Source organism: Corvus hawaiiensis, chromosome 9 (assembly GCF_020740725.1).
Source record: "Corvus hawaiiensis isolate bCorHaw1 chromosome 9, bCorHaw1.pri.cur, whole genome shotgun sequence".
NCBI classification, from domain to species: domain Eukaryota; kingdom Metazoa; phylum Chordata; class Aves; order Passeriformes; family Corvidae; genus Corvus; species Corvus hawaiiensis.
Window position 1 is genome coordinate 8,085,891 of NC_063221.1, and position 15,775 is coordinate 8,101,665.

General features: G+C 41.6%; 1 protein-coding gene across 10 annotated transcripts in view; it reads left to right on the forward strand.

The window, feature by feature from the left end:
- DNM3 (dynamin 3) overlaps positions 1-15,775 on the forward strand; it is a 175,289-nt gene that overhangs the window by 148,200 nt on the left and 11,314 nt on the right. For 6 of the 10 annotated variants that reach the window (XM_048312222.1, XM_048312221.1, XM_048312223.1 and 3 more), the window contains 4 exons: positions 2,435-2,599; positions 6,987-7,213; positions 7,808-8,041; positions 12,954-13,675. In XM_048312222.1, the coding sequence (XP_048168179.1) occupies positions 2,435-2,599; positions 6,987-7,213; positions 7,808-8,041; positions 12,954-13,080 (753 nt within the window). In that variant the 3' untranslated portion in view covers positions 13,081-13,675. Of the gene's footprint in view, positions 1-2,434; positions 2,600-6,986; positions 7,214-7,807; positions 8,042-12,953; positions 13,676-14,479; positions 15,305-15,775 lie in introns of those variants that run through there. The other 4 variants (XM_048312228.1, XM_048312227.1, XM_048312231.1 and 1 more) reach the window with 2 other exon arrangements.

The window sequence follows — 15,775 nt, forward strand, 5'->3', positions numbered from 1 at the left end:
GGCATAGAGCAGAGGCAGCTTAGCAAAGAAAGCTTTCTAATGCTTGTAGGTGTCCTGTAGGGCACAGAAATCTGCTGGAAGCAGATTTCCATCTGCATGATGCAATGCAAACAAGATGGTTTCTGGCATGAAAAGCCTTCAGTTGAGACATCAAATCATTAGGAATACTATGGCCAGAAGCTTTCATAATAAATTACTGTAAAGTCATGAAAGATTGATCTTTTTTGATTTCAGAGAAAATAAATCAACAGTATGAAATCAGCTCTGCTACAGTTTCAAACAAGAGACTATTACCCTTTGCCTTAAAGATCAGAGACAAATTACTATTTTTACTTTATGTTCTCTTGATGAAGATAATGATAAACATCTGTCACTTTGCTGCTTAGCCAGTTACAAATCTTATTGCAATCTGTAATTTAAACAGTGAAAAAAAAAATAAAAGGAAAAAAATACATGGACGAACTGCACTTTATATAGACAGCAAAGAAGAAAAGAAAGAGAATAGATGTCAAATACAGGGGAACTGGGAAGGGGGCATTTTTGGTCTGCGGTTACATGGCTAAAATCTGCAGATATATGATAGATGTATGATTTTCTACTTATTTGGTATTTCACACGGAAAATTACCATTAGTTTTTCTTTAGACATGGAGGCTAAGGAAAATACTTTATCTTCGCACTGTGACTTTTTGGTATATGCAGTTTATTAACAAAAAGATTAAGGTTTATAAGGTAGTGTCTACCAGTGCTACAGCACTGAAAACCCTGTTTTCATCAAGAGCTTTTTCAGTGTCCTCCACAGTCACAAGATTTTTAGGAAGCACTACTAATTATTTTTAAAGATTAGCTGCTTTCCCAGTAATTCAACTGTACTTTGGAAAGCTTTTACAAACACTTAGCTTTGTTTCTTAATAGTACATTGGGTCTTATTTCTTAACAAAACTATAACTTAACACATCACAAACACTCCGTTTCATTTACACTGGACTGACCAAGCTGTAGTTTAAAAGGTTACAAGTGGTCTACCTGCCAATGCTGTGTGAGCAGAAGCAGACCCTGCACTAGGACATGAAACTAGGAATCCCTTCTTAGCCCAGTAAGAAGGAGTTTCATGCAGGGAGAAGCCTCTTTGGTGACATATTTGCGTATTTAGCACTAATGGCTTTTCACTGGTGGCTTTGATACTGATCTCAACTGCTCCAGAAATCTTTAAAGCACCAGGGATGTGCCAATTTTAGCTAAAAGCTCTATTGTAAATGGAGCTGTGCTGGCAGGGCTCTGGCTGACACATAACTCATTCTCCTTATTGGCTTATTCAGGTTTTGCAAGTGCTTTCTGTTTCTTCGTGTTCCTCGTGTTCAAGGCCAGGTTGGATGGGGCATTGAGCAACCTGGTCTGGTGGGAGGTGTCCCTGCCTGGAAGGGAGGTTGGAACAACATGAGCTGTAAGGCCCCTTCCAACCCCAAACCACTCAGTGATTCTATGATTTTATGCTTCTAGGTACCCACAGAACAGATTTAGATTTTATAGTTCATGCTAATAACGCTCTAGTGGTTGTTTTCAGGGAGAAGTATTATATGTCAGAGTTTGGGGAACGTTGTTCTTTGTACTTTCTGGGTAGAAATTCCATTCTTTTGGCATCTTTGAGCCTCAGACAGTAGTTTGATTTTCACTAAAAGGTTACTATTTTTTTTTTAGGTTTTCCTTATATTTATACAGGCCAGACTGAAGCAAAGTATAGGGCTTTTAGCTTCTATTTAAAGTTCCTGGTATTTAATTAGGTCAGCTATTTACATACAAAGAAGTTTTCTTCTGTCCTATGAAAAAGAGACCTCTAATATATAACCCAGCCTTGAGCACTGGAAGCAATGATGCTTTTGCTGTTATCATTCATAAACCCATTATTTATATAGGTGCTGTTCACATCTAACAAGTATGAGACTGAACTGCAAAACTTGTCACAAATGAGTCAGCCTTAAGTAACAAGGGTGGGTTTTACCCACAGAAGGGTAAAATTCAAAATCCAGACTTGTGGTGCTGCTTTCTTGCATGGATCAAGCTGGTGAATATGAATGGTAAAAGATTTGATAATAAATATTGCAATAAGTGAAGTAAGATAATTTCTTGGTGTGACATTTACCACCGTGTGTCTTTGTCTGAAAACTTTCTTTAATATAAAATTACAAATTTGTTTGGAAGTACATAATGTACTTTGTGCAAAAGGTCTCATATAGCATTAAACTTTAAAGGTCCAAATTTAATGATACTGAACACTAATGTTAAACAGGCCAAGACTTCATATTTTAACCTGTGAGTAGTCTTTTTATGAGTTACATTGCTGGATTACTACAGTTTAGGTCCAGGTTTTTTTCCCCCAATATATTTCCAGTTTACTGCAATCTGAAAGGCTTAACTTTTTTTTTTCTTCTGTGTAGACCGAAACTGAAGAGAATGGCCAAGCAGATAATTTTTCAATGGACCCCCAGTTGGAGAGACAGGTGGAGACAATTCGAAATCTTGTGGACTCCTACATGTCTATTATTAACAAATGTATCCGAGATTTGATACCGAAAACAATCATGCATCTTATGATCAATAACGTAAGTAGCAGCCAGGGTTCTAAATTAGTTCAACATGTCTGTCAAATCTCTTGCTCTCAAACACACCCCTTGAATACAGCACCAACAGCAGGTACTAAAGAGAAGAATAAATGTCACGCTCTTAGACAAAATATTCCAAAATTCCATAGTACTTAGAAGTTCTGCAGCCCTCTCAAAGGCTAGTGCACTGCCTTGAGTGCTTACCTCAAAATCCTAAAGACTGAATTAATTTGCATTTTAATCAGAACATAAGTTATTATTTAAAGGTAAATCAAGGTGGGGATGGTTTTGTTTTGGTTTTTATTTGATGTCTTGCTTTTGATATAATAGGAAAAGGAATTGGGAGCTCTGTTACAGCAGGGATTACTGCAACAAGTATATTTCAAACCAGGAGTCCCGTGGAAACTGAAGTATATATGGACAGATTCGTGGTAGATGTTTCAGAGATGTTTATTTCTCCAGCCGCATGGCCGGGGCTCAGCTCAGGAACTCCACAGTCACGGTACCCGAGGGTCCTTGGCCACACCGGGGAACACAAACCAACCAATGGGAAATAAGACTGACCAGGGGCAGGGAAACCCCGTGTCTCCCCCCCCCAGGGCCCCTCTCCCAGGGCTCCATGGCAGGGGGGGAGACCCCAACAGAGCTCCACCTGGGCAGCCTGTGAGAGCAACAGAGCAGAGTGGTGCTTCCTTGATTTTCAATCTGCAGGCCTTTGTCATGGATTCATAAAGCAGTTCTTATTTTGTCTGGGTTTTTTTATATTTGCAGGTTACCATTTTCAAGGAATAAATCTAGAAGCCTTGGACACTGTTGTTTAGATAAGCAGATTGGTTGGTTGATTTACTGTGTGTGTCTTTCTTAGATCTGAAGATTATTTGGCTAAAAAAATGACTTTGAGATACTGTTGTTTTTCCACTGCAGTGGGATCTCAGCCTTCACATCCTGGCAGAGTTCTGAATGGACCTTGTTGAAAACTAAGCTTAATATTAGAACCACTGGTGCCATATAAATTACTAATGGAGAGCACAGCTCCTGCTAGTTCTGAACAGCACCGTTTCTGAGAGGTCATCAAACCAATCAGTCTTTACAAGTGCATTATGCTGTGAGGCAGATGTGATTAGAAGGTAGCATTTACTTTTGACTCAGAGCCACCTCAAGCCTTCATCTGATGGATTTCATTAGCCCTATGGAATTTGTGTTGCACTTAAGAGTTAGGTGGTTGGACAGGAAATTTCAGTGGGATTTCCTGGTACATTTAATATGAGCAGAATTTTTGCATGAGGGCAAGAGATTTTTCATTAATGTCTTTGGGTTTAGGGGAGTTAGGATCTAAGTAACGCTCTAGTTATGGGTGAGTTTTTCCAAAAAATCATGGGAACAATGGAACTGCCCTTTTTTCTAGATATCAGCCATGCTCTAGACTTCCTAAGTTGAGTGTGTGTTCTCAATGCTCTTTCCAGATCACTGCTAGCAACTTGCTGCTTTGACTTAGCCTATCTCCAGTGCCCTTAGAAAGGCTGGGGTTTAGCTTTCATTTCATAAACAGCAGAGCTCAGTGAGCAGTTGCTTGAAAGCTTACATTAAATTTTCTGCCACTCACCTCTTCATATGGAATCGTTTAGGGGTCTCTGAAGTGTGTGCGTCCCTCAGAAGTAGATTACTGTAAGATTTTGTACTTTCAATCTCATCAGCTGCTAGTGACATTGATAAAGCCTGCCATGCTGGCTGGCCGTGGTACACAGAAACCACACACTTCAAATATCAGCTACCTTTCAGTTGACGTCATACTCCCAAGCTGCATTTGGGCTTCCTAGTGAGCTAAGGTCTACACCTCCATCCTAGAATTTAAATTTGTGGCAAAGAATCAAAACATTTTAAAGAACTGTGAAGAGTGACACTACAAGCATTAATGAATTTGTTTCTGTACAGCATAGGCAGCAAATTACCACATTGAAAACAATAGCTAAAACAGCAATTTTAAAAAACCAGGGCTATTAAAAAGAGAAAGAAATGGTCAAATTAAGAGTGCTGAGTCCTGCCAAAAGGTTGTGCAAAGATCTGGAAAGGAGTGGAGCTGTGATGGAAGGTGGGTCCTGTTTAGTGTGTGTGTTCCTTGGAGTGTTCAGAAGTCCAACCCATCCACCAGGAGTTAAGTGAAAACACTCTCCTTCCCCCTTAATGAGCATATTCTGTATTTTCTGCTGCCCCATCATGTTGCCTCCAAAACTCTGGAAACAAATCGATCCCAAGGAATTTGTTTCCATGACAATTGCAACCTCCCAAGTTTTCCTAGAACTTCCTTTCCACTTTGTGGGCCTGTTAACAAGTACTTACAATTCAACGAAAGTATCAGATTCAAACTCAGTGTACAGAAAATAATTAGATGCTGTCCCTGAGCATATTTTGGGGCCTAAGCCTAGATTATTGTATTCCAAGTGCATCCCTTATTCTTCCCCTAGGGTGGATGTTGATTACCTTAAAAGAAAATACACTTACCACACAGAACTGCATTGAGTTACCATTACCAATTCAAAATGGCCAAACAAAACACACATATACAAATTTGTATTTCATGGTGCCTTGGTATCCTGGATTATACAAGAGGGGTGGTCTTAAGAGTAGTCAGTGTATGCTCCATAAACAGTGCTGATAGTGATCTCAGCCAAGTGGAAAAACTCCAAAGGACTCACTACTGCCCAAATGAAGGTAAAGGAATGGGTTGTCACTGCATTTGAGGCAGTGACATGTGTTGTCGTCCTGCTGATGAGGTTCCAAGCCCACCTTACCCCATTTCAGAGTGACAGGGCAAGTTTGGGGCACTGGCCTTTTGGATGCTTGCTACAGTTCAGCTTTGACTGCAGGCCTGATGTCTGTGAAGGAAAATGTTTTAATTATTTGTGTGAGTCTGCTTTCCCAAAAGGAACAATCGTGTGAGTAAGCATCATTTTCCCTTCCATTTCCAAGCTGGAGAAAGTGGCTCTTGTGGAAGATCTTCCTCTGTTTAGTACTGCACAGGAGGGCAGGAGGCTGATCCAAGAACCATCCTTAAAACAGCAATCTTCCCTTTCCAGACTAGTTCAGGGATTTATTCAAATCCCCTGCCAGTGACAGACCTCTCATGATAATTGTCACAGGCTGATTTTTTTCAAACAGATATTTGTGGTTTAACAATGCTTTTACAATCAGCTCTGGCCTTAATCTAATTTTAGAACTTCTTTTTTTTGAAGTGATGCCATTAAAATGCTCATTTCATTGAGCAGAATGTGATGCTGTTTAACTATGATATCTGTTTTTAATGTGGAGTTTTTTGGCAATCATAAGGAAAGTAGTGTACTCTGGCTCTTGATCAGTACCATCTACTGGAAAACAGCATGAAGCTCATGGAAAATTTTTGCAGGCTTTGCTAAGAATTTGTGTATCTCCTGTCATACGTGAATGGGAAATGACAGCCAAGCCCAGGCAATCTGGTTTTGTTTCCCTGTGAGGTCTGTCCTGGCTGTCTTCTCATTGCTGGTGACCAGAAAGGGTCCCATGTATGTCCTGTCTGACTGCTCTCACTGACCTTGTCTGAACACAAACATTGCCTTAGTCTCACTGTCAGGGTTTAAATCACAAAATCAGCAGAAACCCATGTGCAAATGGAGCTCAGGTTTATGTAATCAGAATCCTGGGAATGTATTATGGTCAGTATCTCCAGCTCAAAAAAGCTTTTTGGAGCAAAGCGCCAGATGAGAAATAGATCAGAACAGCAACGAAAGTCTCAAATGCAAGGATTTAGTAGGTCAGCAGTTGGTCTATTTACCACAGTCTTATTTAATCAGAGTACCTCTCACTTTTTATGTCTGTTAATGTGGCCCAGGTTTCCATAACCAGGGCAGGCATAGCAGGAAATCAATATAGTAAATTAGATTACTTGGAGACTTCTCCCTTCAGTTTGAATGTGTGTGGATGGGTTATTCAGAATCTGACAGACTTGCTGGAAATGAAAGACACTGTCTACAGTAGGGTAAATTGTTGCTAAGAAAATAATTGACAGGTATGTCATAAAGCCTGAAAATTCCCACTCCATGAGGAATTTATATCTGATGGTACTGCAATTTACTTCCCATTCAGCCATTTAGAAATGGCCCAAAATGCCAGCTGGCTCCTGGGAGCTGTTGGGAAGCCTGTTTGAAATGAACTGTAAGCAGAGGTGTCACCTCAGAGATGTAGAATTGCATGACCACTAGAACCGGTGTAAGGTAGTAAGAAAAACTGATTAAGTCTCCTGCTTCCATAGATCTCCCCCTGAATTTGTTCAGTGTTGTATTTTCTGTAGAGATTTTTGTTTATTTCTTTGGTGGTTTGGATTTTTTTTTTTTTTTGCTTTTGTCTGATTAAATAGGTAAAAGAATTTATCAACGCAGAGCTCCTGGCTCACTTGTATTCTTCTGAGGACCAAAACACTCTGATGGAGGAGTCGGCTGAGCAGGCGCAGCGGCGGGACGAGACCCTCCGCATGTACCAGGCCCTGAAGGAGGCCCTGGCCATCATTGGGGACATCAGCACAAGCACTGTCTCAACCCCTGCTCCCCCTCCTGTAGATGACTCGTGGCTTCAGCAGGCACGCAGGTGAGGAGCCTCAAATCTGGATTACCATGAAATTCAGGACAGGCAGATGTAGTCAGCATCAGGAGCTCCCTCCCTGCCTGTCTTTTTGGGAAGATGCTCCTCCAGGTCTTTAATGACATCTGTGAGGAAAATCAAAACATTTTCCCATATATACATATTTTGTGGATATGTTTATGTGAGCACCAGACAGGATATTTGCCTTGCAAAAACCATCCAGTGGACTTACAGCTTGTCTGATGCTTCAAATAGTAGCTGCCTCTGTCACCCCAGTTGTGTATCCACTTGGTCTCCTTTTGCAAGCTGGTATAATAATTCAGCATTGCAGGCTCCATGTCCTAGAAATGTCACTTAACAAAACATTATTAGGACTTTAATAAAATACATTATATTTACCTCTTTGCTTGTATGTTGTCAGTGGCAAACATGTGAGACTTAATTGTATAATCCTCTGAAATTGACAGCAAAGGAAAATGCCAAGAAAAAACATGTCCTAAGTTTTAACTTTTGTTTGAAGTAAAATAAAATACATCAAACAAAACCCAAAACCCAAAGCCCCACCTTACTGAACTTCTAAAATCTCTGATATTTCACTAGATCACCTCCTCCAAGTCCTTCAACTCCAAGGAGACCTACATTAAACAATCCCCCAACCAGACCTTTATCGGGCCGAGGACCCGCTCCTGCAATCCCATCTCCAGGCCCTCAGTCAGGGGCTCCCCCAGTCCCTTTCCGCCCAGGAGCACTGCCTCCGTTTCCCAGTGGTGAAGCCCATGGAGGACCTCCCCAGGTTCCCTCTCGGCCAAGCCGGGCTCCTCCCAGTGTCCCAAGGTAAGAAGTTTGGTATTCCTGGTGGTGGCATGGTTCTCTCCCTCTGGCATAACAGACAGACTCTGCACTGTGGAGGGAAGTCAAGCGCTGTTGTTAAGAAAGTCTTGTCGCAAAGCAAAACTGGACATTCCCTGCAGAGCCAAAGGTGTTTTATGGAACCAATTTTAGCACATACCCTGTTTGGAAAGATAGGAAGATTTTTTAATTTTAAAACATTCTAGTCAGTCAGTTGGAAGACACTGATTTGCTTACATTATGAACCCCAGTTCTGGTTGTGTTGTACCCACACAGGGGCTCAGAGAGAGAGAGGTCACCTACCCCCACCAGAAGAGGGGCAGGGGTAGAGCTCCTCACTTCTGCCATTCTGAATCCTCACCAGAGGAAGTAAGGGCTCTTCTGGGAGAGAATGAGAGCAATTCTTGTAGAACCAGTGGAACAAACTGGTAGGAGTCTGATTCTTGTCCTGCTAAGCCAGTAATGTACAGCCATTTAAAAACAGTCCATAGCTGTCTAACAGAGTAGATCATATGGTATGAGGCAATTAGTTAAGGAACAAGATTATCTTCAGCGCATTGTTTCCTTTCCTTTCCAGGGCTTTGCATTTATCAGGACCTTTTAAAGTAGCTTTGCATATTGTATAATTTTCTATGCATTAACTGCTTTTTTATATAAGTTATATGAATAAAATGTCCTTAATGTTTATTTTCACAATGATGTAATACACATAATCACTTACATATATATATATTAAAGCCTCTGATTTGGAGGGATTCATAAACTTTCTAAATTATGAGAGGCGTGGGCAGATAAGGCAATGTTGGAACAAAGGGGTTTCTCCATTTTTGATAAATTAACTGTTACATTGAAAGTACTCACAGTTTGGGAAAAAAAAGAGCCAGTTAAATAGGAACAAAAATAAAATGTGCACATTTTCAATTTTAAAAATGGTAATTGAGAAGAGAAGCTTTGGAGGAGAACTTTCTTTTAAATATGTGAGATCTGTCGTAGTTGTCAGTAACTTAAATTTGAGGCTCAGTGTTTCTAATATAATTACCCTTCATAACAGAAAGCATAAATAAATGAGGTCTATCAAAGAAATGAAGTATTCTTATATATTGGCTATGAAAAGGGTGTTGTTGCATCAGTGCCCAACCATGAAACACTCTTTCACCTTAGTGGATATCCTGTAGCTTGCAGTAGGGACCGTTGGGGGGAAACCTGGAATTGCCTTTCTAAACTTTGCGCTGGAAGGGAAGAAGCCCAAGGATCATCCCCTCGGTGAGAGCCTGGGGCTGAGCCAAGGGGCACTGGCCCTGCTGTTTCCTCTGTGCCATCAGAGGACAAATCAGAGCTGAGATCCAGGGATGAGGTGCAGTGTTTTGCTAGCTGTGCTGCCAGAGAGAACCATGGCTCCTCTCCCCTCGCCCTGCAAACCAGCATGTCTCCTTTACCCTGCCCGCCTATGGTTGTGCATGGACACTGCTTTCCTGAGGTGGCTTGCCAAGAGCATGTCTGATGATCATCTTTTTCATGCCAAAGTGATAGGTGGGATGGAGACCAGAAAGGAATTTTCTAGCACTCAAAAGACACGTGGGTAAGTAGGCTGGGAACAACTCCGTTCGGGACTGCCACTGGTGGTATGAAAAGCAGTGGCAGATAAAGGAGGTCAGTGATTTTAAAATACTGTAGCTGGATACAGAATTGAATGTGCGACTGCCTGACATTTTTGTGGAAAAAATAATCTGCAATACACATCTTCTGGACTGGATCCTAGTTCTCTTTTTTAGAGCTATGAAAGCCTCAGACATAAAAAATCTCAGCTGCTAAAGAATGAAGGAAAGGTTTGCCATTCTGCTGAAACTTCAGGTTTCTCCTGCTGACTAAACTGCGAGGGAGGAAATCCCAGGGAAGGGGCTGCAGCGGAAATCACCTGAGGGGGACAGTGTGGCCAGCTCCTGCGCCTATTAAATGTTTCTTTTGAGCCCTGGAATTTCAGCTACGCTTGGTCTGGTTTTAATAACAGCCTTTGCAGGATCATAGGAAATTGACTCAGAAAACAGGTCTGAGAAATTAAAAGGGGAGAAAAAGAGTTTTGAGGAAGAGTTCTTGTGGAAACTTGAGCTTTTTCCGTGACTTGTTTTTGAACTGGGGCTCTGTGCTCTGACTGTTCCACCACCATTTTCTGCAGTGATTCCTTGAAGTGTTGGGATCTCTCTTATCTAGGGAAATAGTTTAGCTTCCTGAGAAGAAAGTAGTATTTTTAAAGTTACTTTCCAGAGGAACTTTCTGTTGCAGCCCCTATCACTTTCACATGGAGCTGAAAATCCTGACACGCTGAAGAAATACAGGATTTCCATTTTCTCCTGTTCTGCTTCAAGACAAAAAGATCATTTTCAGGGATAAAACTTGGACTCTTTGTCCAATGAGCAGATTAGCACACATTTGGTGTGGAAAATTTGGCACCTTATAATGAGATAAAACCCGTTTTTGAAAACACAATTTTTTTCTTCTATTTTATTAGCATTTAATCAAAGGAATTGTACAGAAGTTGTGAGCTCTTGGCATTTTCTCACTGTTCCTCCCTTAATGTACAGGGAAAGGAAAAGAGTTAGGAGAGCAGGAAATAGTTTTCTTCGCTGCTTCGCTCTGATTCTAAAGCTGGTTTGGGTTATGTGCTCTGAATATTTCTGTAAGGAAACAGAAACTATTTGCATGATACATGCCTCTTTTAATTAATCCCACTTGAGGTGGGTGGATCTCTCCCAGCACAGCCTGTGAGTAAAGGCCCCTGGCTTTAAGGGCTCGATGCCAAAGCATATATGATTTGTGAAATATTCCCCCTGCCAGAATCTGGATTATTCCCCCTCTCTCTTAAAAGGCTGCAGTAGTATTTTGAAAGAAAATGCAGCTGTGTGCTTGCTTTGGTAAGACAGCTTTAAGCAGGCACTAGAACCACTTCAGCTTACCATGATGTGAGTCTGCCTGCCTGTGTGGAAAGCCTGATCTTGACCAATTTAAGTTCTACTGTAGATTCTTTGATTTATAGCTTTTAAATGTCCTGAATGGGAATCTCAGCTTTGCCACAAGGAAAACAATTGAATTGGAAATGTTTTTTTCTCCTGGCAGCAGAGCCCATGGCGTTTGTGGGGGTGGGAGGGTGCTCCCCTTTTCTCCCTGTGTCGAGCTCTGCAGTGCTACTGTGGATTCATGAAGGCTTTCCCAACAAAGCACTGGAGATGGTTACTCACTTTGTCACTGAAACAAATGTGACCCCACAGGATGTGAAACCCTGGAGCACGTGTGTCACCTCCAGGCATGCTGGGGCTGGTCTCCAGGGGCTGGGGCTGGTCTTTACATGTGAGGCAAGTAGTGGGGAGAGAATTCATGTTGTGCTGCTCACATACTGTCCCTACAATTTACTTCAACTCACAGCCAGCCAGCCAGCAGGGAAGGGCTGGTGGCAGCCCTGCAGCTCCCCTTTGTTATGCCACCGAGGCTAATTCCATGACCTGCTGTGTTGGTAGCTAATCTACATTGTAAGCCATCATTACATATTTCTGCCAAACTGGCACAAAAAGGTACTTTTACTTGACAGTAACTGCAGTTAGAAATTTTCAGACAAAGTCAGGAGCACTGCAGAAAGCATTACTGCCTGATGTCTCCCCGCCCACAGGCTCACACTCAACTCTTTGATTGCCAAATATCAACCATTCACTAAGTTTTCTGTAATGGATTTTTATGGATTAGAGTTCTTTGAAAAGATTTAATGAAATGTCTAACCCTGTGCATTGAACAGTAAGGGGATTCCATGCAAAAATTGCACATGATCCTCTGAATAAAATCTATCATAGTGCGTAGGCATATAAGGCCAGAAGAGTTATCCTGCCTGAGCCTGGGAATCTTCTTTCTCCTTAAAGTTTGACCTTGCAGCCTTAAAAGCTTACTACTGTATTTTTTAATGGAATATAAATGTAATCAAATAGCCATTGCACCAAATTCTTCTGGCAGGATGAGTGAGTGCCCACCTTAGAGTGTTTGCATGCTGACTTGGATGATCTTAATCTGAACACCCACGCAGGAGAGCACAGCTCTCTGTCCAGCATCCATGTGTCTTCTTTGGAGGATCTTTGGCAAAAGTTACATTCAAAAAGTATAGTCTACAATTAGGATTGTTTCATGCAAGCAAAGAGACGAAAGTGTTACCTGGACAGATTTCAAAATCCTGCTGAACCTGAGGAGAAAAGAAAGCCCAAGAATAATTGAACTTAATTCTGTATCTCATGTCTGTGATCAAAAGAATATACAGCTACACGGGCAAAGCCAGAGCCCCTCACAGGGGGGAATGCTGCCCTTCTGTAGTCAGTATGTTTCCAACTTGGCCTGTCCAAGGACCCCAAAATCACAAGACTTATGAGAGTATCAGTTATTCTTTCTGTGATTTCTGCCCAGAGGGAAGACAGCCCTGTGTAATTTGTTACCAGTCTAATGTACATTTCTCGTTTAAATGCACACCCAGTAATATGTTACTTCTGCTGCTGGCTGCTTCAAGCAGCAGCAGACTCCATTTATTTTCTCTTATCTCTTAGAAAGAAGCTCTGCATTTTCCCATCCTCCACTGGCTCCTTTTTCACTATTTTCCCTTTTTTCTCAGCCTTTCTCTCTCTGTTCCTTTCTTGACCATCCTGTTTGCTTCACCTCCTCCTTTCACTTGGTTTCCTCCCTGGTACATTTGTCTCTCTTCCCCATGTATTCCTTCCTTTCCTTCTCACCATCTTGTCTTGGTTTCTTTCCAACTTATCCCTTCCCTTCCCTGCCACCTTTGTAAATCTGTCACCTTGCATTTCTGTCTTTTAAAATTTTTCAGACCATTTTCAAGCCATAGAATGCAATATTTGGCAATCTTTCTTAACAGCAGCCTGGTGGCAGTGCCTGTGACACCCATCAGAAACAAGAGCTACACGGCTTGGGGCAGTCAAACTGCCAGGTGCAAACCTGGGCTCATCTTGCAGCTTCAATCAAGGAACAGAATCACAGAATAGTTTGATTTGAAAGGGACCTTTAAAGGTCATCTAGTCCAACGCCCCTGCAATGAATAGGGACAACAGAAGCACTGCAAGAAGGAGCATTTTGCATGAGGAGAAGTATTGGAGGGCTTGGCCAGAAAGCAGGTCACAGCAGGTTGTAAAAACATGTAAAATGTCACATTACAGCAAGTCTTGTGGTTTCATTGTAATTCTGCAATACTGATCTTATGAGAAATTTGGAATGGCATTTGCACAGAACTGATTCTTCAGCTGCCTGAACGGTAATGCCATGAGAGATACAGGAGGGTCTTCACTTCTGCTCCAGGAGCTGCAGTGATTGCTGCCCCTACAAGGATGGCTTTCTTTTAGACTAGCAGTAGGATTTTGTTCCTGCCTTCCTTTATACACCTCTCCTCCAGCTGACTGTGCTGAAGATTGAGGAAAACAAAGTTCATGGGATGCCGGACATTACAGCCTACGTACCATGTCTGCTGCCACTGACTCTTAACTTCTCTCAGCATCTCCTTTCATCAGCCACAGGCAGACTGTCCATATCTTCAGTGGCTTAGGAATTTTCTGATGGAGAGTACACTATGGCAGTTGAACAAAAGTATCTGAAGAATCACTTGTTCTACATAGGGTTTAGGTTTGATCTTTTTTCTTGCATCTCAGGTAGTTGTAATTATCTTGAGTATTGTTCCTGAGCTACTTGCTCCTGCCTCATTCAACATAAAATTGTTTTTAAAATGAAATGGCATTCAATTGGGATTGTTCCAAGTCACTTTAAAAGTTCAGCAAAGAGGATCAGGCAGAGAAATGGATTTCATTACTCTTAGTGTAGTCTGGACCTATGTGATGGGAAAGGGTAAGTAAAAAAGATGCAAAGATGCAAGAGGGAGGAAGACAGAAAAGCAAGGAACCTGAAAAGCATCAAAAGAAGTGATTCTGGAATAAAGATGATGTTGCAAGTGCAGTCCTCAAAGATAATAGAGTGTCAGCTGATGCACTGAATAAATTTCAGCAAAAATTTGGGTTTGGTTTGGGTTTTTTTTTTCTTCCTTAGCATTTTCTCTCTCAAGATACTGTTAGCAGAAGGAAGTGGTTTTATTTTTAACATCTCTCTACTTGGAAAAAGAAAGTAGAATCAAACAACAGCAGTTGTTTGACAAAAATACAGGAACCCGAATATGTGTTTTGTCCCAAGAAATGACTTAGTTTCATAATGGAATAGTTTAATAACAGCTTCCATGAAGGCACTGCAGGATTAGAGCTACAGTGTTGAGCAGGGAATTTCTGCCTTGTCTAAAGAGTGGGCAAATAGCAGAGCATTTCTAGCCTGCCTTATGCTAGAAGAGAAAACATCTGAGAGTAAACAGAGAGAAAGAGTGATGATTTGAACTTCCTGCACCTGCAGGCATCTTGAAAGGCTGTCTTGAAACTCTCCTGTCCCCTGCGAGCTGTATTGGATCTGTAGTGAATGAGGGCGCTCCATTAACAAGTGACACTGGTAATCCCATTAGTTGGCATCATGGACAAGAAGAGGTGCAACTCCAGCTGGAGGTGACAACCAGGACATTTGCTCCCCTTCTTGCACCAAGGTAAGTAAAGAGGAGAGAGGCAAATGGGCAGAGGAAGGTCAAAGCTGAGTAGGAAGGAAGAACAGAGAAGGCAGAAGTAGATGTGGTGTTCAAAAGTGGGGTACATGATTCACCTTGATGCCAAACAGTGCAGCTACACACAGAGCAGTGCACAAGTCTTGAGCTACTGTGAAAAGATCAGGCGTTCTTCATGCTGATTTTGTGTCATCTTCTGTGGACAGAACAGCATTCTGAATGTTATTGCTCAGCACTCCTAACTTTCTCTTCTTCACGGGTAGTTTTGACCCTCTGGACCATCCTGACCTAAGGTTTCTGAAAGGTCAGGACAGAGGACAGTCTTCCACAGATGTGTTGCACACTTGCTTACTTGACATGTTCCCTGCTGAAGGGCAAACAAGAACACACAGTTTCTTAAGAATAGTAGTCTGTCTTGGTCACTCTGTTGAATTAATTTTGTGTTTATTCAAGCTGAGCTTTTCATATGACACATTAATTCCCTGAAATGACTAATTTGAAAATGCAGTGTTCACATAAACATACAATATATTTGTATGTGTGTGTGACGGATGTTAATTTATGATGGTCATATAGAAAACGGAGCTCGAGTTGTAGATAATAAATTATTCTGCTGGAACATCATATTTTGGACTACTTTGCCTCTGAAAGGAGTATCTGTATTAAGTTAAATCACACACAGTGGAACCACTAACCCTAGTGCTTTCAAACAGTGTAAGCCTTTGAATTAATGGAGATTTATATTGCTGCAGTGTAGTGGTGGCCAGTGGAAGGACACATTCTTCCCATTCACTCTTATTTTTTTGTTTCTTTCACTTAAATAGATATCTGATAAAACAGCATAATCTAATAACCTTAACTTGCTTACAGTGAACAAAAAAATTCTTCCACTGAGAGAGCTTTGTGCAGGTGGGTCATCTGCAGTTTTGGGGTTCAGCTGTAAGGATGGCCGAGGCAGTCCCTGGCAGTACAGTCTCAGCATGCCCTCTGTGCATTTGTAGAGGCTGACATGAGTTCAGCTGGAAAACTGCTCAGAACTACCAGGCACCCTCAAAAGCTGTGCTCTGTGCCTGAGGGCTTCCCTTCTCGATTTGTCC